Genomic DNA, 25,372 nt, shown 5'->3' with positions numbered 1-25,372 from the left:
ATTTGAAAATTTCGAAAGTATGTAAAAATTAAAAAATTTGTTTTAATTTATTGTGATGGAATCGGTTATTTGAACGGTTCTATTATTTGACGATTAAAAGTATAGTGACACTTTTAAAAGGAAAAGTTCGTTTTTACGCATGCGTTGCTATTATTGTAAACTATGATGGCCTTATACAATGAAATATTAAAACGTCTTTTTAAATTCTGATGCCTAAGAGTTAATATACATAATCTAATTTTTTTGTAATATTCCGTTCATAATTTTGTTACAACTTGAAGTTTCTGTACAAAGGTAAATTTAATTTTACTCAAACTAAAAAATCTTTTTCGATTCTCTTGCTGGCTAAAACATTTAACCATTATGGCTTTAATCATTATGGAGAAGAAAAAATAAAAACAAGACGACACGCTAGATATTGGAGAACATTTTGTCATCTTATCAAAATCTCTTCCAGTAATTTTTATATACTAGTTACCTGCCTATTTTCAGAAAAATGTAAATTGTAATTCACCCTTCAATATATGAGTGTTTATTACTCTTGAGTGTTGTATGTGTATTTGTTTTATTACATGCGTATCTGTTCATTATACAATTTTTTTATGTGTCGTCCTTCATTACATAGGTAAAAGAAATTCAAATTTATTAAATAGTTTCTACATTCATAACTTTCAGATGTAAAACTTTATGGTTAGTAAAATAGAACTGAAAGATGTCATTAACACGATCAAAGTTGCGCACTTCGTCAGATATATGTGCTGATTGCAGTGCTGCAGGTAACGCTAACACAAATTGTGTGATAAACTAACAAGTTCTATTTGTATACACTTTTTTGTGTATATTCTTTTTAATTGTTCTAAAGGACCAGAATGGGCATCTATCAACCGTGGTGTACTAATATGTAATGAATGTTGTAGTGTTCATAGATCTCTTGGAAGACATATATCACAAGTTCGTCATCTTCGTTTGGCACCATGGAATGCATCTCTTCTTGCTGTTAGTAAATATACAAGCAACAACATTTAAAAAAATTGATTATATAAAAATTATTGATAAAAAAAGCAACAACAACATTTGATATAGCTTCTTTAAACTAATTTCAAATTATCTCATTGATAAAAGTTAATGATATCAGTTAACACTCTAAGTCTACTTTCAAATTAGTATTTTGAAATCTTGAAATATCTTTGCTATAAATGTAAAATTTGATTTTAGATGACTCAGAATTTGGTGAGTAATGGTGCTAATTTAATTTGGGAGCATTCATTGACTGATGCAAGTAGGGGAGCAGCTTCTGGAATTCATAAACCTAATCCAAACGATCCTGTGCAGTAAGATTTTTTTTCCCATTGTTTTATCCTTAATGTAATTGTTTACAGGCCCTGAAATAAAAGCAAAAGCCCATGATTCACGATCATTATATAAAAGATTTACAATTATTATTTAATAGTAAAGGTAAAATAATTAGTTGTATTTTTTGCAGAAAATAAAGTGAATTTTTTCTAGAACATATATTAAATATTTAAGTATTATACATTAATATTGTAACATTAATACAAAAAAAAATTTTTTTTTCTTTGTCAGGAAAGTAAACAATTAAAATTTACTTTCTTGTAATGTTTTCTTTAATAACTGAGTTTCTAAAAATTGAGTAAGAATTTTGAATTAAAAAATGTTTAAACAAAATGTTTTAAGTGCAAATAAAAGTACATAAAATTCGGATGTAAAATTTTAAGCAACGTTTAAATCAAACTGATTAAATAAAGTTGAGAGTGTAACACAACATTTTTTTTTTTTTTTCCAGCCATTTTACTCAAATAGATTCAGTTTAGGTTAATGAATGATTTACAATAAAAGTAAAAAATACTTAAAAAAAAATTTTTTTTAAATTCTAAAATTAAAAGTAGGTTTTAAGTGTTAAATTGCAAGCTGAGAAAAACTCAGAAGCTGAAAATAGTTTTTAAATTTTTTATAAAATTCAATGTATGAATATTTCTTGTTTGTTCCTATTTTTTTAAATAATAATAATCATTTCTTTTTTAAAATAAATGATTATTATTTATTAATGATTGTACATTTATTTAATGTTTTAATTTTTTTTTTTTGAAAAAGTAATAATCATATTTGTGATTACATATTTGTTTTTAAATGATTAAGCAAATAACTTTTTTGGGGAATTGGTGGGATTGCCTCAAGACATTGCTTCGATGAAATTCTGAATATCTATTTTGAGACTATTAGCTATCTTGTTATAAAATATCATAGGAAATAGGTTTATGCATGATTTGCTTTACATGTAAAAGTTTGAAAATATTTTTTTGAGGGAAAAAAAGTTTACAGCATATCCATTACCAATAAGATAACAAACATGTAACAAAAATAACAAGCATCATAAATGATAAATTATAGTGATAACAAAGTCAACAATTAAATTTAATTTGTACAATAGAAATGTTTTCCACTAATATAGTTTTCTTTTTAAGTTTGCAAAATGCTTTTAAAAAAAAATTCTAAATTCTAAAGAATTCTTTTATAAAATCAAAAGTTTCTTTTGTATTGTTCAGTGAAAGAGTACCAATTACAGATTGATAGTTACTTGGTGATTAGGTTCTGGAATTGAAGCCAACAACAGCTGACTTTTGAATGACAAAGTTGTCAGACTTTAGATGGGTTTTTATTAGAAATTTTTAGCTGGAGTAGACTTGTGATTAGCATTATACATACTCAACTTGGATGCAGAATTTTTTTAGTGAAGCCATTGAGAACCATTTGGAGAACATTTTATCATCTTATCAAAATCTCTTCCAGTAATTTTTATATACTAGTCACCTGCCTATTTTCAAACAATTGTAAATTGTAATTCCCCCTTCAATATATGAGTGTTTATTACTCTTAAGTGTTGTATCTGTGTTTGTTTTGTTATATGCCTATCTGTTCATTATACAATTTTTTTATGTGTCGTCCTTCATTACATTGGTAAAAGAAATTCAAATTTACTATATAGTTTCTACATCATAACTTTCAGATGTAAAACATTATGGTTTGTAAAAAGTTGACTTGGAGATAGTTGAAACTACTGTGTTTGTGCCTTAAAATGCGAGTTAGAAAAGTGTTTATTAAATCTAATCTACTGGCAGCATCCGCATAAAAATTGGTGGATGCGTAACTATTACCTATGTTTACAAGTAGATAAAATTTCATCCAAATATTTTGCATTATTGGTTGTGATTTATGATATTTTGATGTTCATGTTTATTTCATTCTTAAAAAAATTTGTCTTAAACATTCTCCACTTACAGGTTACTATCATGGTTACTGACTAAAATATTTTTACTAACTCTTTGGTCCCTTAGGAGCAATTTTTATTTACAATACTTTTCACCTAGACCACTCAGCTGAGGCTGGCACAACATAGAGTAACATAAAATAGGCTTTCATTTCACTCTATCTTTGGCAAAACAGACTAATTTTTGATGATTATAAGGTCCACATTTAACATTGTAAACACAATGTAAACACGATGTAAACACAGTTTATAGACTTTCCATTAGCAGCTAATGGCAGTCATTTCTCCTTGTTAGTTTTCAGATAGATTAACATAATTTAAGAAATAGTTTTGTTAATTGTGCTTAAAAATGTCTATTAGGCCTTTTTTTCTTCAATGGTATTGGTTGCATCAAGCAGCGCAAATTTTTTCAAAATACAGCCCATTCTCTAGAATTACACAATTTATTGTTGTAAATCATTTGTTCCAGGTCCTGATAAGTAATTGGGGAAATGCTGATCATTGGCAATTTTTAAATCTTTAGCAGAGTTCTTACCATGGTGAATAGTTCGAGGGAAATGAGTGTTGAAACTCAATTGTAGCTTTAATTTCACCTACTACCTAAAATAGGTTCCATATTTGATTCATCGTGGTGTTTCACATTAATGTAAGTAGGCTTCTGAAAAATAATTCAAAAATAAAACTACTAAAAGAATGTTGAACTACTTTTAATAGTTTTATTTTGAAGCTTTAAAAAATTACTTTAGTAATGAACTTTGTATCCTATAAAAATGAGATTTCAATCCAATGTGTGTTATGAATATATCAGACAAACCAGTTATTAGTAACACACATGTGCAAATAGGATGTAGATTTAAAGTTACATTAGAAATAATAGAGTTTACTATGTGGTTATGTTATGGATAAAATGTGGATATCTACTCACATGTTTTATAAATAAAGCTTTGTTAAGAAAAGAATATCTTTCAAATAGGTTGCTTATTATTAGTATTTGAAAATAAAATTTTAATCTGTGACTGTTTGGAAGAAAACAAAATTCTTTTTAGCCATTCTAAATCAAATTAAAAATGAATACTGCAAACTTCTTTTTGATTGTGTTAAGTCAAAATTTATAAAAGAGTAGTTCATTATTCTTTTTAGCCCTGTTAAGTCAAATTTCATAAAAGCCAAATATCAACTACTTACATTTGTGCATCGTCTACCAAATACAGATGATAAATTGTCAGTGGTTGACTTAAGTAAGGTAGGTTGTTTAAGTTTGATAGATCTCAATAGAACCACTTGCACAACCACTTGCACAACTTGCCTTGTGTACAGTCTTTTATGACAAAATTTTTTTACTATTCAAACACTTGTGTATTTATTACTGGTATTTGTATGTTAATATATATTTAATATATTGTAATATATTTATATATATGTGTGTGAATTATATTTGATTTTAGCAACTTTATTCGTCTGTACGAACTGGTAACCTTGAGACCTCACTTCGTTTAATTTCTTTAGGAGCGCAAACAAATTATTTTCATCCAGTAAGAATCTTTTTGTATGCTAAAGCTATAAGTTCATAAATGGTCCCCAAAATCCTCTCAAATTTGGTATTTGTTACAACTCTTCTAATAATACCATTAAAAATCCAAAATCTAAACATAAGCATTCAAAATGATAATATAATAGAATTATAGCTTGTAAATTGTAAAGAAAATTATCTGTTCTTTACCATAAGCGCAGTTGGAATTTGGAGGCATTAAAAGCTCTTTTAGGGAATAATGTCCATAAAAAATATAAGTTGTGTAATGGATCTTTAATTTAGGAGAAAGGTAATACTCCTTTGCATGTGGCAGCCGCAGCAGGTCAGGCTACACAATGTGAGCTTCTTGTTGTTCATGGAGCAGACGCTTCTGCACTGGATATAAATGAAAAAACTCCAACTGTTGTTGCCATTGAAAATGGCCATATTGATCTCGGTTTTAGACTCATTGAGACCATGTATGAGTTAACTGATCGGTTAACATTTTACTTATGCGGAAGACGTCCAGATCACAAGAATGGTATAAATTATCTCATTCCTGCTCTTCAAGACCGGTAATCTTGTTTGAATTTTTAATTTTATATTCAAAAGATTTCTGAAAATATCCAAAGTAAAAGGTAAATATTGATTTTGTTTAGCGGCATAGATGCTTCTTCATCAGCAAAAGAAGCTCGTTGTAAACTTCAATCCCTGAACAATTGTTTATTTGAAGAACTATGTTCAGATGTGTATGATGAAGTTGATAGAAGAGAGAATGATGCTGGTAATCTTATTTTTTTATTGCTCAAAAGATGGTTGATGTATTTTAAGTATTGAATTCAAGAATTTAAAGTTTTTTGTAAATTTTCTAATATAGTATGGTTAGCCACTCAGCATCATAGGAAGATTGTCAGTGATCACACTGCAGTCCCATTCCTTCCAGTTAATCCCTCATTTACATCAACAAGGAACCAGGTTAGTATCACCATCATCATCACAACAATAAATGTTTACACTGTTGAAATGTTGAAATGTAATTTTGTCATGTTGAAAAAGCATAGCATATTTTTTACTATTTTTCACTTATCTGCAAAATATATTACTTGTCTATTTAGAGATTTGAAATCTTTAATATAGGCAATGACTAAGTATTGTTTCAAACAAGTTTTTAAATTAATTTTTTACTTCTTTAACAGCTTTTTAGCTGGCAGCACAAAGTTTGTCTGTTGATCATATTAAGTCATATTAAGTTACAATTTATTTTCTAAAAATTTACTGATTTTGCCTCTGTTACATAAAGTTTTAAATTTTTATCACAGAGCTTAGAGAAGTCCTTAAAAAACTTATGCAATAATTATATTTCAGACATTTGAGAACTGCTTATTCAATTTGTAATGTTACTATTGTCATCTCACAGCTTTAAATTTATTCTCAGTACATAAAAACCATCTTGAAAAGGATGGTTTTTATGTACCGAGACCAAAACAGTAAGTTATTTTCAAAAATGTTGCAAAAGTCTTGTACTAAAAAAATGTGTTATTTGTTGGGTTAAACTTTATAAGTGGAATAAAATTCAGCCAAAGTTTGAATAAAACTTTTTATTTTTTTTTTCTTCTCTTAAAGCATTTTAAATGTTCAAATACAGGGCAGACAAAAGTTAGCTCGTTTCAATGCATTGGAGTTTGCTACTCTCATTGTTGATATCTTACATGATGCAAAACGGCGTGAAGGTCTTAACATTGATTCTAACAGCCAATCAGCAGGTAGTGGAATTGGTTATGTACATTGCCATGTTAGAAGTATTAACTATTCTAAAAGTTAGTGTAAACCCTTTAAGATGAAACACTTGACTCAAAGAAGATTTTGTGTTTTGTGTAGGAATTGTTGAAAAGTTAAAGACATTAACAGAACCAGATTATGATGAGATTATGGAGGACAGTAAAGATAATGAGGTCAGTTAAATTAAGTTACATCATTCTCAATAGTAAAAGTTTTATTGAGAAAGATGTATTTATATTGAATTTTTATATTCTCATGAATCTTCAGTATCTATTTCACTAACAACAGGGTACCAGTGATGATGCCTCTTCTTTAACAAATAATAATGATGATGCCTTCATAAATACTAATGGAACTCTGTTAATTAATCCCCCTGAGCTTGGTTGTAACCCACTAATAAATAATAAGGTAACTCAAGTCCCATACAATATCAGGCTTGCTAATCCAACTAAGATGATGCTCAACTTTAAAAACATTGTTCTCTTTAGAATACTAAATACTGTTCTTGTATTATTTTTGCAAGCAAACAAAATAGATTTTCTTTGTTTAGAAGCAGTTACTTGCATTCACTGTTGTAAAAAAAGAATAATTTTAAAAATTTTAGTTGTTTTAATGAAATACATTTTTATTATTTAAAAAGAAGACTTGTTTATTCATATTTTTATTTTATGCTTTTTTTCGTTGTGAATTTTGTGTTATCTTAAAACTCTAAATTTTGTTGTAGAAGAAAATTTTTAACATTTTTCTTCTAGAATTTGTATTAATAATTGCCTACCATGAATCTATATATAAGTAATTAGGTTCTGCAATTCACACTTATAAGTCAGACATGAGTTGGTTTTGCAAGCCTGCTTTATATTTAGTTCATGATTGTCTTGTAAAGTAGAATATTTTTTAATATTAGAATGTTTTTTAGTGTTAGTTTGCATTTTGTCACTTCTGTAAAGTAATTGAAAGTTACTATATTGCAGGGTGCATATGTTAACAGGGATTATGATGACCCACAAGATTGTGATTCAAAGTCATATAAGGTATTTTTTCTTATCATCATCACTACTAAGACGTTTACCAGAAAAAATCTGCGCGTGTTCTGATGTGGTGTTTACAGAAACTGTGCATCACTTTAAATAGCTAATTGTTTTAAAATGTTATTCAAAATTTAAACAACTCTGTTATTAAAATAATTAGTTTTAATTGAAATGTCATCAAATCAAGGTAAGAAGCAAGAAAAGATTTTGTATTTTCTTGTTGAAAATCCTGGTGTATCAAGCAAAACAATTTCTAAAGAGCTGCAGATTGCTTTGAGAACAGTGCAGAGCGTTTTGAAACGATTTAAGGACATTTATACAATCAAAAGAAAATCAGGAAGTGGAAGAAAAAAATGTTTTGTTAGACAATATTTTGGTTAATAAAGATGCCTTAGACAGAAAACCAGAGATTTCTGTTTGAACTTTAGCAAATAAATTTAAGACAAGTGCTTCCACTATAGAAAGAGTAAAGAGGAATTGTGGCTGTAAATCTTATAAAAAGAAAAAAGTTCCTCGTCGTGAAGAAAAGCAAGAAAATGTCGTAATTCGATGTTCAAAGCTGCTCTATAAACAATTATGTGCTAAAAGATCTTGTTTGATTATTGACGATGAAACTTATTGTACTGCATTTTTGATCTCTTAAATTTAATAATATTAATATATGTTCTTTCAAAATATATATAACATTCAATATCGAAATACAATAGTTAGGTAAATATCCTTTATAATGTCCGCTCAGATTTTTACATGTTTTACTACTACTACTATGGATATTTATACAGGATTTAAAATATACCATAATAAATTAACACTGCTATAAATGTTTGTTAACTGCAAAACGAATGTAAATGCAACAAAACCTTGAAAATTTATAAGGAAAAACTGAAAGCTGGTAGGCAAGTAACCATCAGGAAATAATAAAACGTATGAATCTAGGTGTAAAACATATGAATCTAAAGTGTAAAATGTATGAATCTAAAGTGTAAAACGTATGAATCTAAAGTGTAAAACGTATGAATCCAAAGTGTAAAATGTATGAATCAAAAGTGTAAAACGTATGAATCAAAAGTGTAAAATGTGAAAACTTATGAATCACAAAGTGTAAAATGTAAAAGTTAAACACTCATTCATAAAATTTAAAAAGTTTCTGAAACATTTTAAAAGCTGATTTACTTTCTGCTTGCTTAATAGACAATACTAGCTCATATTTTTTCCCATTTTTCATATTAAAAAGATTTCTAAGCAAAAAGGTGAACTTTTTTTTTTAAATTAATTTTGGAAAGTTTTATGGGAAGCAAACTTATTTCTGATTTTTTTTTTCCAGCGAAATGAAGGGTCTACAAATGGTGATGTAAGTTAAATTTTTTTTTCTTTTTTTTTTTTTTTTAATCAAAAAAAAAAAAGCTTGGAAATTCCAAAATTAACTTAAGTAAACTTGGGAAAAAAGTATGCTTAATGCTTATCTAAAATATTAAATACTAGTTGGAATTTCCAGTGCAATGCGCTGGATTTTCCAGCTTTTAGATATAAGATTTTAATATGTTTATCAAAAATGCATTTGTAGCTAAGTGATCATGCTTTTGGGAACTAAACCACACAGTGGTAATTTAGCTTTTTCACTTAGTTCCAGCTATAAGCACTTTGAATATGGAGTCCAGGGTGGTCCAAACCTGGTCTAAAACCTTCCCTGGGAGAAACTAGACCTGTGTGCAAAATTTAGTGAGGTTCGGATCAAAACTGTAGATTTGTATAGCATACATGCACACTTAATTTCATCTTTATATATAAGATTAGAAAAGAAAATAATGAAAATTAACAGGAAAAGTTTGTAAAGGAGTTTGGTACTATTTGCAATAAAATTGAATTTGTTAAGTTTATTTTTTCTATTGTATTAATAATGACAATATTATAATATCTTGTAGAATTATTATGAATTTAACCTGTTCTGCATTTAGGATTCAGACAACATTCCAAGCAATAAAGTTGTAAGACATTCACTGTGGATTACTATTTTATTCTTTACTTTTTATGGGTTGATAAAGTTTTGAAAAGTTCTAAAGTTCTGAAAATATTTTTCATGTTTTTTACTAAGAACTTTAGAATTTTTTTTTTTTGTGTAAAATGAAAGTAAATATTAATCTAGGGAAAATTCCATGAATTAAAAGAACAAAATCATAGTTTGGGTCAAGAAGTTAACCTTCTGCGATCTATGGTATGTATGCTGTCCTTTGTGTTTAGATCTTTCCTCTTGTATTTATGATTTTTTTTTTTTCTCTATTGTTCTTTTAAATTGTTTTTTAGGTGCAGAAATTGATGCAGGAGAATGCATCTCTCCGTGCCCAAGTAGCACAGCTAAAGTTTGAGCGAGACAGCTTTGAGCAACGTATGGATTCTACTGATCCTGGTGTAAGTAGTTATTTTTTTGTGATTATTCGTCACCATTTTTCATGTTGTGATATTTTTTTATGTTTGTAAACTTGTAACTGTTTTGTCACATGTAAAGAAAACTTTTATTGGTGTGATAAAGTTCCAAAGTTGTTTTTAAGTTAATGTTGGATTTCTAAATTGAGTTCTTGTTTTTATTTTAGAAATATGATCGTACAAAGACATCATCTCAAAAAGCAGAAGTTCACCCAGCTCCATTAGTGCAGCCTAACAATGTTATGATAACTAACAATCAAAATATGACCCATGGTATGAGACCACGTTCAGCTGCCTATATAAGCAATAAAAAAATGGAAATGAAACATCAAAGTAAAGGTTCTCATAAAATATTTTGTTTTGGAGAGATGCAGTCCACAGCTATCTAAGTCTAAACCGCAGGATAGCAACACTCCTCATCAATGCTTTCCAATCAGAAAAGCCTAATACATTGTTACAATAAAAATGGTGTATTATGTTTTTGATAATATTATGAAAAGCTTATTACTTATATTGGTGTATAATACACCAATATACTGTCTTGAGTCATTTCCAGTATTTTTTTAATTTATGAATTATTTTTATATTTATAAAATATATATTGAAATATTAATTTAGGGGTTTCTTCATTTTTTAGTAAATGCAATGACAATCAAATTTTTCTGAAATAGTTTCTTTGTAGAAAGCATAAAGTATTTAATGTTTTTAAACTATTACACTGGTCAACAATATAAATTCTTTGAGTTAAAATCAAGTGTTCTTCATTAATTCTGACCTGCTGATTCCAAAACTGAAATTAGATTATTTCTATCACATCACATTATCAGACTTTTCATCACATCACATCAGACTATTTCTATCATATTGCATCACATTATTAGACTATTTCTATCATATCGCATCACATTATCAGACTATTTCTATCATATTGCATCACATCAGACTATTTCTATCACATCAGAGGAAAAGCTGTAAAGATCCCAAAAAAATAAAAAATAACACCAATCAAGTACTGTTTAATCATTAATCCAATATAACACATATTGGACTAATGATTAAACAGTACTTGATTGAGGTCAAGGCAACTAAAAGTGCTTCAAGGCTCTGGATTTTCTTTTGTAGCTACATTCAGTTTCCCAATGTAAAAAACAAAAATCTCCCATCATGGTTGGATTGAATCTTGATATCTGGTTTCCATGAATGAGAGCCTAGGTTTGAAGGGGAATAGTCCATATGTGAGTGCAGGAAATGCTTCTTGAGTGACCTGCAACCCATTCTTTCAAAGGATCCAATCCTTTGTTCAATCAACATATTAATCAGATCAATGGTTCCAAAGAAAATCTTCAATGGTAGAAACAAAGACATTCCATGCTTGCAACTCCAGTTCCTTAAAAGTCTATCAAAAGTTGCTGTTGTGCACTACTTTGTGTATTTTTGGGTAAAAAAAAATTAGCTTTTAGTTTTGTGTCAATCAATACTCCTTCAAACCTCTTAAGTAATTGAAACCCCTCCCCTCTTTACTCAAAGCCTTTAACAAGTTCTTTGTTAAAGGCTTTGAGTAAAGAGGGGAGGGGTTTCAATTACTTAAGAGGTTCAAATATTCCCAGCATGTTCACTGTAATTTCTTAGTTTGAGTATTGCTGTCAAGGGTTCATACATCTCTTTCATTCATTTAACATAAGTAACCAGAACAGATGGCTTTACATTGCTATTATGAAACAAGACCGCTTTAAGTAATCTCTTACTAAAATCTATAAAGAGCCTCCAATCATCTGTTAAATGCTCAAAGCCAAGCTCCTGAAACAAACCATGAATATCTGTATAAAAACATTTTAACTTCCTTTGCATAAAAAGTGAACAGTGTTGCATGTCTACTTCTGAAATGACTCACTTTAGTTTCAGGAAGCAGAAGATTAAGTTATGCTCCCAAAAATCTCAGCCTTTTTTTGGATAGTTAAGTGTCTCTTACAAGATCATTAAGGTTGGCCTGGGTTAAAAAGTGTGGTTTTTCTTGTCTGATTCTTCTTAATAAAATGCATTTTCTTAGTCTTCATTACACTGATCTTATCTTTATTGTTATCACTTGTGGTGTTTGGATACGTTGGTAGAATGGACACAGGAGTCTAAACATGAGCAAGACTGGCTTTAGAGCTGATGGACAGTCTAGATATATTTTAGCTGATTTTTTCTTCTTAATGAATCCTGTTATGTTGGTCATGCAGAAGTAACAATCTGATTCAAATCAACAAATCTAATTCTATATAATGCCATACCATGGGTGTATAGGAAGTCATGTTCTTTCTGAGTAGCCATTGTGTTAGCCTAAGATAATATGTTGTGCTGCAATTATGAGGGGCCCAACTTTTATCCTAGTCACCAAGTTTGATGATAAAGTAACTTTAATATGCAGTTTTGAGCCTCTTTGTTAATTTCTTTCTTTGATCTTTTGTAATGAATTTTCCACAAATGTAACAAAAATTGTCCAGATGGTTAATGCTGGACTCGTTCTATTCTTTGTGATTAATTTTAAAAAAAACTGTATTAAAGTTTTTTAGTAATCTGAAAGAAAAAACGCAAAATTACATACTGAATAACAAGCAATTTTTGAGAAAAACTGTACATGAATAATTCAGTTTTTGGACTTCAATTTGCTTAACAAGCTTTGTTTTTATCAGCAAAAAAAACGTCAGAGTGGAAAGAAAGTTTCTTTTGTTGACCAGTGTTGTTAGTGAAGGAATTTTTTAAGTTCACTTTTTCTAAGGAAAATATAACAGTTAAAAAGGTTACTTTCTTCTAATCAGGTCCTCTGTTTGGAATTATTTGTGTAATGATATTTTTTGCATATGTTTTTGTTATCTAGCTTCAATTTTGTTAGTAAATATTTTTTTTGTTTTGATAGACTATAATGAATCCGAAGAAGACTCTGCTGACCCCTATCGTAGCACAGAAGATGATGTTGATTTTCAAGGAGAAATGGGTCCATCGCAAGAAAACATTGTTCTTGCTACAGAGCAGATCACTAAAAAGATTCAAGAGTTACTTTTGGCAGCTCAAAGTGGGCAAAGTAGTAGGTAAAAATCTGATGATATTTACATGTGTATATTTATATGTATATATTTATATGTGTATATTTATATGTGTATATTTATGTGTATATTATGAAAAATTGCTTAAGACCCTGTAGGTTCTAGCTGATTTGTGTCCATCTCACTATTCTTATCATATTTTCACTTGAGAAAATTAGCATACTTTAATATTGTTTTAGATACATTCCTTGTTCAAGCAACATATCCGCAGCCGTAAATGACATGGCTAATCTTTTTCCCGAGGTAACATAATTTCCGTTGTTTTAAAAATTTTCAACAATCTTCGCATATTGATTAAACCTCTAAAACTGTATCTGGTTTTAAACTGGTTAAAACTGGTTGTTTTGTTTTTTTTATAAATTTATAGATTTATATTACAAAAGTGTCAGAAAGTTATCAAAAGTTTAGGACTATTTTGTCTAAATAAATGAAATGCATACTCGGGGCATAAATAAATGATTTGAATACTCGGGGCATAAGGAACCAGAGAAATCAAGATTGTGTTGTGTTTTAGCATCCTAATGCAGAAAGTGTGCGCAAGGCGTTACGTTTGATGATAACAAGCGCAGCCAGACTGCAGGTTGAATGCAGAAGCAGTGCTTTACCAGAGCGAAATGTTGATCAAGCTATGCTGACGCAGCAGGTTTGATGCCACTTTTTTGCATACAATGTGTCTAAGTATACATGCTTCTTACGTAATAATTTGTTATTACCATAGCTTTAAAAAAAATGATTGGACTTTAGTTAATTAAAAACCTTGAAAAAACTTCTCTGCTTCCATGCTTGCGAACATGCTTACTGAAAATTTTAAAGTTCTCCTATTTCTTTAGGTCATTCAATGCGCCTACGATATCGCAAAAGCTGCTAAAGATCTTGTTACAACGTACAACTCTTCATAAAGTCTCCTTAACTTGAACAGTCACTAACATATGAATGTACTAACATATAGATTTATCTGTAAATACGACTAATTAATTCCATTATATTTGCGTTTTTAACAGTAGGTAGGTTTTTGCAAAGCCTGGTCAAGTTAAATAAGACCTCATATTTATTACTTTCGAAATAAGTGATTTTGAAAACTCGAATATCCGTAAACACATTGATATTTTATTTAGTAACAGGAATTCTCTGCTTTGTGCATTTTATAATCCATTCTATAATCCTTCTTTTACTATTTTGTTGTAATATTTAATTTTTTGAGTTTTCTAGAAAGAATGAAAGAGAAATCCCAATGGAGATTTTTCTAATTACATACATGTCAGTTTTATTTACACAAACATGACAAAAGCTGGTTCGCAACTTACTTAAAAGAACTTATATCCCGAATAATTATAGTTAAGTTTTACTTTGCCTAAAGTATGAGTAGCTGCTGTTTGAAATAAGTTTAAAGTTTTAAAGAAAAAAACCTTCACGGAAGTTTTATTCGTTTTTGAAATTATTTAATCTTTAGCGCAATACACTACGTAGCATGCTTTATCAAATACACTGTTTATTCTCGGTAAAAAGACGGCTCTTGTTGTTCTTTAGAAAAAAAAAATAGTCCATTATCTTGGATAAAAAGTTTTTGATTATTGCTACGTTATTTTTGATTACTATTACGTTAATAGGTTGTTTAATATATAAACTAAAAATCAATGGCCCTGGAATTGATTGTTGTGGAAAATCACAAAACCTCTTTTGCCTAATAAAACTGTTTAAAGAGAGTTGGTTTCCTTTCTGTTAATTTATGCAAAAAAAAAAAAAAGTTTGAGCAGTTTGCTATTCGCTCAATTGTACTTGTGCCTGACTTATCAGTAGGGTTAGCTTTGCCGCTTTTGGTCGATAAATACTTCATTAGTTTTTGCATATAACCGAGTAATGACTTGATGTCACTTCCGGTCGGTGGTAGAAATTTTCCTAAATCTTAATCGTTAGTCATCTGATTTTTAGAAAAAAAGATTTTTTTAAGAATTATAAGTAGTTACTCGTAGGTAACGGTTAATGCAAAGGGTAAAACACAAAATTGAATTTTTTTTACCAGGTAAACTACGTTTATAATTAAATAAACAGTGGTTCAAGCTCATAGAAAGGATTTATTTCTAAAGTTAAAAAAACCTTTAACCTTTATAGACCATCAGAAATATGATAGTAATGAGTAAGACTTCCTCTGAAGCTTTTCTTTATATAAAACGGAAATCTTCTTCTAAAGTTACAATTCAAATAATCATTTTTTAAAATGTCATTTTAAAGAAAAATCTGTCTCCAATGTAACTTATAGGATGTCCGCTTTCTAAATTAAAGAGATGTTATTTGCTTGCGGAGATTATTTTTTCTGTTACTATGGAAATATTGATGCTTTAAATACCCGCTTTTCAACAAATAATGTATACCTCCTAAGTCGCTTTGAACGAATGCTTTGATATAAGGAAATGCAGTTCCTTTTTGATAAATATCAAGCACAGATAACTTAATAGGTTGCTTTGAGTAAAAATAATTTTCAGGTGATAAATAATTTTAGATTTTTACAAAAACGAATTTTAGGAAAGAAACTGCGATAAAGTATTATGATATACTTTTATTGCGAATGGATCATTCTTAGAAGTATTATTTTCAAAGCAGCGTAATCTAAGTAATCAATATAATCAAAGAAAGAAATTCTCGCAACATGTTTCCGTTTAACCAATGACTTAAGGTTGTCAAAACGTCTCTTGATCTTGAATTTATTATTTTTAGTTATGATCATCCTGTAGTTCCTAATATTTGTTAATTTAACAAACTTGTATTCATTTTGTTTGATTTCTTTTTTTATTTTTTTCTTATAAAAATAAATGTACAATAGCCACTTTCCTGAAAATAAATATGGTTTTATATTAGAGATAATAGTTTTAGTTATTTATTTTTACTACAAATATTTGGATAATTTAAAGAAATGTTGATTTTAATTTATTACTTTAAAGAAATTTTAACTTTTGTTTATCACTTAATTTTTCTGTTTTTCCAATTTCTTTATGATTACCAAAACAAATAAAAAATAGAATTATCGATAACGTTGTTCACGTTTTCACTCGCACGTGAACACGTAGGACACGCGCTTGTTTCATTGTAAAATTACACGCGCGTTAGTTTTTAAACTAAAAGTATTCAATTATTCATTGTTATCTCCTGTGGAAGCATTCGGAATCTTTTCCTATATTCATGGTCACCTTAGCTTTAAACACATATTCATGAATAATTCTTATTATTGAGTTCAACAGTGGTATATGCAATAGCGCAAAGAAAGCAACTTTTTAAAACGCCTCGATTGTGCCACCTCTTTTTATTCTAAAGTGTTTTTTTATTTAATAATGAATTGGAATGCAAAGCTGTAAGGAGATCTTTTTTCTCTTAGCAATTTTTTTTTGTTATTTTCGCTCGTGTCTATTTTATGTACAAAATAGTTTGTACAAAAACAAAATGTCTTTTTTTATTTTTTCTAAGTTAGTTCTCATGTAATCAGTTTTTCTTTTTAATTAATAATAATTTAAACCTGAAGTATGTTTTTTTTTTGTTTGAATTATTTTTTCATATAGCTTTTAACAATTTAAACTCAAGATTTTTTGAGCTATTAAACCTGCATTTTCAAATAAAAGTCTTCATACAAGATTGACTTTTGGGTCATCATGACTATTTTTAAAAAGACGCCGGTCTGCGTTTTAAATGAACCGGGACTGTGATGTAATGTAAATTTAATTTATGCTTTTTGATGAAACAATTCAATTTTAATCTAAGTTTATTTAATTATTCGTCTTCTTCAAACAGCACTTTTAGCACCTACATTTGCTTTTCAAGTTTCAATGAGTTTTTTCTTTCTTAAAAACTTTTTATCTTTTATTGCGTTTCTGAATGAGAGCTTACAATGCATTGTTATCTAAAAAAAAAAAATTCGAATTTAAATTTCTTTCCCAAATAAAAACTTGAAAGTAAAAAATACAAAACAAATGCTTTTTCATCAACAAGAATTGTTTTTTTCCATATAAATAAGTTTATTTTCGATAATGCATTCGCCTTTATGGGATAGGTAGGTAAACGAATAATATTATTTGTACTTTTTTTCTATAATATATATATATATATATATATATATATATATATATATATATATATATATATATATATATATATATATATATATATGTATATATGTATGTATATATATATATGTTCTCATTATACTCATTATAAAAGCCATAATAATTGTTGCAAATTTTAAAAAGGTTTATTTACTGTAAGATTTTGTTTAAAAGTTTTAGACGATACTCAGCTTAAAAAAAGATAAGGCATTGTTAGGCACCTATTTCCTTTTTTATATTTTTTTATGTTTTTTTTTTTTTGGATTAAATTCAAAGAATTCTGTTTGAAAACTCATTGTTCGTCCTACATATAAAACTAGCTTTTTAACACAAGAATTTACAAATAAATAGCATGAGGTCATTCTATTAGAGGTCACAATATTGTTCTTTAACCGTACAGACATTAAAACCGTAAATTTTTTATTTTCACGTGTATTAATTAATTGTACGCAAAACGCAACTGCGGAATAGGAATCCGCGAGAATCGATGGTTTGAGAATCCTAATCACTGAAAATCTCTATGAAGTTTTAGCAGATATTACGCAACAAAATGGTATTTAAGATTACAATCCACTTCTCAAAGATACTGTTGCTTCCTGAGCAAGATCCTGCTACTTGAATAAGCAAAAAAGAATAAGTTGAAAGGATATCCTCTCTCAATTTACTTAAAACAGTTTTGTAATTATTTTGTTTGGATTTACGAGATAAATGTTGCAGATAAAACTTTTTTGTAAAATTTTGTGCGAAATTAATAAGCATCGTAAGTTTGAATAATTTTTTTTTTTGAAGAGATATTCTTTGACAGGGTTGAAATGCGTTTATAAATTTAATACCTGTTGTGTAAATATTATCTTTATCACAAAATTTTTATTTTTTAATTTTTAACTATGTTAATTTTTTCACTTCTTTTTGAAGTGATGAAGGGAAATCCATCCTCTACTATTGACCTATAATGGTTTTGATCGGCAAACTTTCTGAAAGAAATCGAAAGTGTTTGCTTTCGAAGAACTTCTTTATTTTAATTGCACAATTTTAGCAAAGTTTGTAGATTTTTGCTAATTCATAAGCTACCTGCATGTAAAATATCTGCCGCAGTTGTATAATTCCTATTTTTGCTTTTTTGTTTAAAGCATTTCATTCGGGTTCATTTCTTAGGTCGCTTCTAGTCACTACGAAGGAGAGCTTAGCAGGAAATCGAACTGTCTATATGTTGAGTAAAACCCCCGGTTTTGTCGCCACCAGTTTATTTTGCATACTTACGTTTTGTTCCTGTTTTTTTTTGTGAAAAGCTCAGTCATACAATTTATGAGGGATATCCAAGTTTGTTAGAAAAGTTCTTTTGTTTTCAGTGATGCGGTTTCATAAGCGGCTGGCATTTGTATCTTCGACTCAGCGTCAGTTTTTATAAGTGCGTTCTAGCTTTTTTCCGTTTCAAACAAATTAATGTATAGTTCGTGTTCCTTATAAATAAATACAAGGATGTGAATCGAATTCCGTCCAGTAGTTATATCAAAATAAGAGGATTGGAAAAAATCAAATAAACGTGTTAATGTACGCAATCGTTGAACGCTGAGTATAAAATGTTTTGAATGAACTAAAAAATATCGTGCGAAAGGTTAATTTATTACTCGTGGTTGTTGTCTGACATTCGCGAACGAAGCTTACTTATTTTTATTTGTTTAACTGTTGCAAGTTTATGGGTTATTTCTTTTTATGAACGACAACTTTTTTTTCATCTTGCTTTTATAGGATTATTCCTGAATGAAGTTACTTTATCGGTGAAAAAAATCCGTGTATAGTTGATTTTATGTAAGTTGGCAACAATCGGAAAAGGCGTCTGCTTCCAAGAATGTATTCAACGTCTTGATTTGACCAACTTTTGATCTCTAATATATAATAAATGGATTATGGATAGGTTCAGAGAAAAGAAAACTTGCGATTTGAACGATTAGTATTTTATCATCTGGCAATGCGATTACTTTTAATTAATAATTTTTTTACATTTTTAGAATTCAAAAAAATAAAATTAATACAATGAGTAACCCAAAACTGCTTGTGAATTCTTCGAACAATAAATCAGGTAGATAGATATTTGGTGATAATTTTACGCTGCAATCTTTTTTATTGCAATTTATAAAATGCTTTAACAAAATGAGTCCAGATTAAAAAAGACATTTTAATCGGATGAAACTGACCACTTTTACTGTTTTTAGATTTTTTTTTTTTTAACAAGAGATTTTAATTTAAAAGTTCAAACTGTTTTAATCCTGAGAATGCGAGGGGGGAAAAATTTTATCGGTTGTTGTTTCTAGGATACAAATCATGCTTGGACATATCTGCCAAACAGATTGATCACGGCGAATATTTCACGCCTTTATCTTCTGCTTGTATGGAATGCCAGTGTGTGAATGGCGCCCAGGACCACTGCATATCTGTAGTATGTCAAAAACCCAAGTGCCTTAACTTTAAAGAAATTCCAGGCAAATGCTGTGAATATAAATGCCCAGGTAAATTTTTTCGAATACTTTTATTCCACTTAAAAAAAAATACCAAAAGAGAAGAGTAAATCTAAATAGAAAAACTTTTAATGTAAAAATTATTTTCATTAACATTGTTTGCATGTTGTATATAATTAATACACTCTTGAAAAATCTTACAGTAAAGATCAAAAGAATTTTTCATTTGAAGTAGAAAAGGCTTGTTGCTTTAAACTTAATGCAGGAAAATGCGTTCAACAAAACAAGTCTTTGAGTTGTTTTTTTTTTTTTTAATAAAGAATCCACTAAAAAGCTTTGATTTAGATTTTGAAGAAAATATTTTTGTTGATTTCACTTTAAATTTATATTTAGACTTAACGATGAGTGACAATACAACTTTAGCGGTCGTGGTCACACTGTCGTGTCTGTTAGTTCTAATACTTTCTGCAACGGTTATCGTTTGGTGGAAGTTGCGAAGGAAAAAGAGTTACGGTGAACGTCTCGATTCAATTACATCTGCAAACTCAAGTAATCTCGGTAAAAACTTATGAATTTTCTTCTTCGGCAACAAAAGGTCGTTAGTAGAAATAAACAGCAACATTAATGTTTCTTTTTCTTTCAGATATTGGCTCGCTTATAAGACATAACTCCATACCAAACAACACAAGGTTTATAAATAGTTTGAAAGCAACCAACGTTGATTGCTCTAACACGAATATTAAGAAGCCAAACATTGAATATGTACATGTTGAGCCGGACGTATCCGAAGCAAATAGTTCTAATGTTTCTAAAACTACAAACGATGTTAATAATTTACAAATGAGCCAAAAGCAAAGTTTTAGCTGGAAAGATAATCAAGATCATCAAGAAGATACAAAGCTTTCTAAATTTTCCCCGAGTCCTCAGAAACAGTCTAAAATTATAGTACCTCATTCGTCTAAAGACAGCTTAACTTTTGTGTAGTTTTTTTAGCCTTTTATTTGAATGAATAGTTTAATATAAATATATAGAGTCCGTTATATGGATGTATAAAATGTTATTTGAACGTTCTGATCGTTTTTTCTTTCGTGTTTTAAATTTCTTTCTGTTGACACTTTGACACTTCCTTCTGTTGAACGTGACATTCAGGACATGTAAAACTATTCGTAGCGACAAAAACTTGCAAAACTTGATTTACATAGGTTATATGCAGTCAACCTTTTAACCTTACAAAAATTTTACTATAAATTTCAAACTTTTTGGTTTTGCAATGTTATTTCCTTTGTATCGCTCCACTTTGAAACACTCCACTTTGTTTCCATTGTCATAATTATTAATAACTATTAATAGTTGTTATAGTCTCTATCACTTAACAAGTGAAACTTCAGTGTTTGTGAATTTATTTTTTTTATCAAATTTAAACTCATGGGGCAATTTTATATATATATATATATATATATATATATATATATATATATATATATATATATATATATATATATATATATATATATATATATATATATATATTGAATTTTGCAATTAATCAGTTAAAGTGGGAGAAAGCTGTAGTTATAGAGGTTGCAGTGGTAGAAAGTTGTAGCAATATGTTTCTTGTTTAAATGAAAATTCCATTCACCGGATACTTTTGTTACATGCTCCAGTTGTTTCAGAACAATATCGTTTTTGGTATCAAATTTTGCCCGTTAAAGAAAAAAGTCTTTTTGACTTTTTTTTTTTGTTTCTCCTCTGTCATAGATCTTTAGCATCCTAACTTCTTCTAGGATGACTAGAGGAGAGTTACTTAAAATCGTAATTAATTTGCTTCAACCTTACGAAAATTTTTCTGTACTTTAATGTGGCTTTGAACATACTATGTGCATGATTTATGAAAGATAAGAATTGCGATAATAATTTCTTTATCATTTTCAATTCAATTTTAACTTGTAATCATAAACTACCAACGTGGAAGATCAAGTTGGTAAAAAAGAAGAAGTCGTCAAATTCGTCCTTTAAATAACGATTAACAGATTGCGAAATGTATTTACTCTTACTAATATTTGCAGATTTGCAACTCAGATAGGTGCGACCCCATGAATTGCACACATTAATTCCCTGAGCGCAAATTAAAAGAAACCGTCTTGGTGTTATTAATAGCAGTATTAGTCACAAAGTTCTGTAATTTTATGGTTTTATGTCTGTCTTTCTACAGAACAGTAGTGCAATATTTTGAAAGCGAGAAATAATTAAAATTTTAAAATTGCAATATTTGGCTCATAGTACTCTGTAGTTTCAAAAATATAACTTGATGTTTCTGAGTGTAAATCATCAAACATCGTGCTTTTTAAAAGCAAGCAAACAATCAACATCTATGACTTCAACCATTGTTTTGACAACCTTTGACTTCTATGTTGACGTAATGATTTTTAACATGCTCAGCACCTCAACCTGCCGCAACCTATTGCTTCTGGATTACTTGAGAGATGTGCGCATCTCTCAAGTAATAAAAAGACATAATACAGCCGAAGGAGATTATTGTCAACACAGTTTTTATGATTCTGAAGCAGGTTCTTCAAGACAATAGTTGTGAATAGTAGAACGATAGTTGTGAATTGTTTCAATCCAAGTTTTATTCAATTTCTTTAGTAGGATTGATGTTGCAAGTAAGCAGTTATACTAAAAAAAATGACGTAGATTCTATTATAGTTTGGCGTAGGTTAAGCTGTATTCAACTAAAAGACTAAAAAAAAAAAAAAATGTAATATAAAAATCAAGTTGACAAATGTCAAAAAAACACTAAGAACTACATATTTACAACAGAAGATGTAAATATTTACAACAGAAGATGTAAAAATTATAACAGAAGATGTACATATTTACAACAGAAGATGTAAAAATCAAAATGAAAAACTACATATTTACAACTTATTACATATTACAACTTTATTAGAACTACATATTACAACTTACTACATATTACACCTTTACTACATATACATATTACATACTTACTACATGTTACAACTTACTACATATTACGACTTTAATAGAACTTTACTTTAGTCTTTTAAATTTCAAATTAAATAAGTCCACTTCTAATTGAAATCTATAAATCATAGAGCGAAATTGCGGTTTTGCTTTACATTGAATAATAAACAAAATAAAATATTGTATAACAGAATGTTTGAAATTAAGACAAACTTGACATTCCCCTGCAACTCATGTGACTAAATGTCTCAGAATAGGAAAATATTGGCTGTAAACTGAGTTCCCAGACCAAGAGATTAACTGAGAAAAGGGTCTACCTATTTAGGAAGAACATTTCTTTCTGATGATCCCTTTTTCTATGTCTTGGGATCATACCCAATTTATGCTCCATGCTATTTGTCATTTGACAGTTAACCTACTACTTCAACTAACTCCAACTAATGCACATACAGCTTGGTATCAGCTATGGAGATAATTTTTATTTTTAAAATTGCTGAAGTTCATATTTTATACAACCAAAAAAAGTCCCTTTTGGAGGTAAATCTCTGTCTCAGGATGATTTGTGGTATCTAACAGAAATATTTGTAGCACTATCTCCTTTAATTATGTCAAAATCTAGCATTACTTTTCAGCTTTAACAAATTACTAAACCAAATTTTTACAAATTAGGTAAAATAGGAAGTTTTTAATTTTAAATAGAAAGGAAATCTAATGCCTTGCAGTTTTAAGTATGTGAAACGAACAATTACAAGCTTAAATTTAATTTCTACTGATAAGCTACTTCAATTTGACTTATCTCCTGGCGCTACATCTGCAATTTTTTTTTTCCCTTAAAAAATTGATTGAATCTAATTTGAATCCCAAAAATGCTAATGCAGCACGTGGTCCCGAAAAAATGTGATCCTGTATCAGTTGTAGAGCCAAAACAAGACGTAAAAGTTTGTGCCTTAAGAATACTTTCATATTAATTAACATCATGATGAAAAATTTTACTGTTGATGGACCCCATCATCTTATCGAATTCTTTATCTATTAAAAAATCAAACAGCAGAAGTTAGGAATGAAGTTATAAAAATCTTTTTAAAATGGGACTTTTTATGTTCATTCTAAGTCCCCCTCTCATTTTTCTACTCGCAAGTTTATCAAAAGAAAATAGAACTTTTGCAGTAAACACAATTATAAAGGTTAAAGAGGAAGTGTAAGGTTCAGAAAGAAACACTGAACATTGATGTTGTTTCTCTACGTGAATTTATTGAATGAAGTACTGAACGAATTTAGGATACCTCAGTTTTACAATTGCTAAAGGCCGCTTTCAATTTTTCATTATCACTAATCAAATCCTGCACCAGTGTACATTGTTCAAAACTGAAATGAAAAAGGGGTTTCTGATTACTTTTAAACACAGAAAGATATCTAATAGAGTGAGGGTTTATTTTAAAGCTGGGTTTACTCTTCCAAAATTATTCATGTGCAGTTCTCCAAGCAAAAACAACTATGTTCGCTTTTTATGAAAAAAAAAATTATTTTTGATGAAAAAGTTTAATTTGTTTTCTGGTGTTTATTATTTCTCCGGATATTTCAAATCGTCTTCTAAATAGAAAACAAGATTCACATACATAAACACTACAAAGATATATGAACACAGTCTACGATCATGTGAAAATCCATGTACGAGAAACATAAGAGATTTAGAAGATTTGCTAAAAAGATTTATAAACGAATTAAACGATTCAAAAACAAAAGATTTCGTGCTTCTAAAGATAGATTCAAAAGAGCCGGGGATAGTCCACTTACAACAGATTCGGTCGATGTGGTCATGTTTCGTCTATTCCTTCTTCTACGTCTTCTTTTTGAATTCGTATGAGGATTTTTTCCCATTCAAACAAATGATAGAAATTTAGCTCATATAGCAATTTGCCTCGATTGTTCAGTCACGCACTCGTACAGTATTAACGGGTGCGTAAAAAATATCGGCAGCCAAAATCAACAGCCACTTGTTACTTTAGTTACTCTAGGGAAAGCCACAAATATTGAAAAATGGAAAGGCGCTTTACTGATGGGTTTGTTATTGGTTAGGCCTTGTTTAAAATGCCAAGAGTACGAGGTAGCCAAACTCGCCACTTTCTTATTACATATAATAACCCGAATCTCAATGCTAAATAGCTTTTGAAATCTTTAATATTAAGTTATGGAATTATGCTTTTCAAAAAGATCATTCTTTCGATCAATCGGAGATCAGGGAACTGAACATTTTCAAATTTATCTCAGAGTGTCGTGTAAAATATACATACGAATCAAAGGATATAATCAGAAACAAAACAATACATTCATATATATTAACACATATACATTATTTTTACATATTAATTCACACACATTCACATATATTAGCACTCTAATAATTTCAAATTGTCCTCTAAGGAGCAAGGATTGTCCATAATAAGTTCATATTTGATCATTGGTGATGGTCGTCGAAGAGAAGAAATATAGGGGTCTGAAGACGAAGGAAACAGATCTGAGAGATTGTGTCTGGTGTGAAAATCACGCTTCAAGTGCATATTATGAGCCTCCTGAGCTTAATTTAATGATTGTCAAATAGAAATATTAATATTTTCAATGATTTTGGTAGCATAAATTAATATTTTATGAACTGATACGGACATATAGCACCAACTAAATTCTTCTGCTACGAATTTAATTGTATCAGTACAATATTCGTTGAAATTAGTG

At 29.0% G+C, this 25,372-nt stretch overlaps 2 protein-coding genes across 12 annotated transcripts; both read left to right on the top strand.

Moving 5' to 3' along the window:
- Positions 1 to 173: 173 nt before the first annotated feature.
- On the top strand, positions 174 to 14,362 carry LOC145183893 (ARF GTPase-activating protein GIT2-like). Of its 10 annotated transcripts, none has more exons than XM_090092362.1 (22): positions 174 to 294; positions 676 to 776; positions 863 to 996; positions 1,216 to 1,331; positions 4,427 to 4,529; positions 4,732 to 4,818; positions 5,100 to 5,371; positions 5,456 to 5,580; positions 5,674 to 5,771; positions 6,442 to 6,559; positions 6,675 to 6,748; positions 6,864 to 6,983; positions 7,547 to 7,606; positions 8,928 to 8,954; positions 9,559 to 9,588; positions 9,747 to 9,815; positions 9,905 to 10,009; positions 10,192 to 10,297; positions 12,924 to 13,095; positions 13,290 to 13,353; positions 13,625 to 13,753; positions 13,941 to 14,362. In XM_090092362.1, the coding sequence occupies exons 2-22, from the start codon at positions 713 to 715 to the stop codon at positions 14,007 to 14,009; spliced, it is 2,142 nt and encodes a 713-aa protein (XP_089948488.1). In that variant the 5' UTR covers positions 174 to 294; positions 676 to 712; the 3' UTR covers positions 14,010 to 14,362. The 10 variants fall into 10 exon arrangements, with proteins under 10 accessions (XP_089948488.1, XP_089948483.1, XP_089948485.1 ...); XM_090092357.1 differs by having other exon boundaries at positions 10,192 to 10,363; XM_090092359.1 differs by having other exon boundaries at positions 189 to 456; positions 10,192 to 10,363.
- A 2,682-nt stretch (positions 14,363 to 17,044) lies between these two features.
- On the top strand, positions 17,045 to 20,720 carry LOC145184719 (uncharacterized). 2 transcript variants are annotated; one of them, XM_090092356.1, is made up of 6 exons: positions 17,045 to 17,146; positions 18,354 to 18,606; positions 18,948 to 19,278; positions 19,511 to 19,705; positions 20,048 to 20,212; positions 20,298 to 20,720. In XM_090092356.1, the coding sequence occupies exons 3-6, from the start codon at positions 19,233 to 19,235 to the stop codon at positions 20,636 to 20,638; spliced, it is 747 nt and encodes a 248-aa protein (XP_089948482.1). In that variant the 5' UTR covers positions 17,045 to 17,146; positions 18,354 to 18,606; positions 18,948 to 19,232; the 3' UTR covers positions 20,639 to 20,720. The 2 variants fall into 2 exon arrangements, with proteins under 2 accessions (XP_089948482.1, XP_089948481.1); XM_090092355.1 differs by having other exon boundaries at positions 17,060 to 17,146; positions 18,354 to 19,278.
- Positions 20,721 to 25,372: the final 4,652 nt, after the last annotated feature.

This window comes from Hydra viridissima, unplaced genomic scaffold, assembly GCF_058129835.1.
Source record: "Hydra viridissima isolate aposymbiotic clone 2 unplaced genomic scaffold, HvirCarnegie_v1 scaffold_7, whole genome shotgun sequence".
Classification (NCBI taxonomy): Eukaryota; Metazoa; Cnidaria; class Hydrozoa; order Anthoathecata; family Hydridae; genus Hydra; species Hydra viridissima.
Note: the sequence above shows the minus strand (reverse complement) of the source record. Positions and strands in the feature narration are given on the sequence as shown.

Bases quoted from the DNA above. Each gene is read 5' to 3' on its own strand.
- LOC145183893 (XM_090092357.1), top strand. From the start codon at position 713: ATGTCATTAACACGATCAAAGTTGCGCACTTCGTCAGATATATGTGCT. The intron at 8,955-9,558 runs GTAAGTTAAATT...TTCTGCATTTAG, and splicing joins AAGGGTCTACAAATGGTGAT to GATTCAGACAACATTCCAAG. The intron at 10,364-12,923 runs GTTCTCATAAAA...TTGTTTTGATAG, and splicing joins AATGAAACATCAAAGTAAAG to ACTATAATGAATCCGAAGAA.
- LOC145184719 (XM_090092356.1), top strand. From the start codon at position 19,233: ATGAGTAACCCAAAACTGCTTGTGAATTCTTCGAACAATAAATCAG. The intron at 19,279-19,510 runs GTAGATAGATAT...TGTTGTTTCTAG, and splicing joins TTCTTCGAACAATAAATCAG to GATACAAATCATGCTTGGAC. The intron at 19,706-20,047 runs GTAAATTTTTTC...ATTTATATTTAG, and splicing joins CTGTGAATATAAATGCCCAG to ACTTAACGATGAGTGACAAT.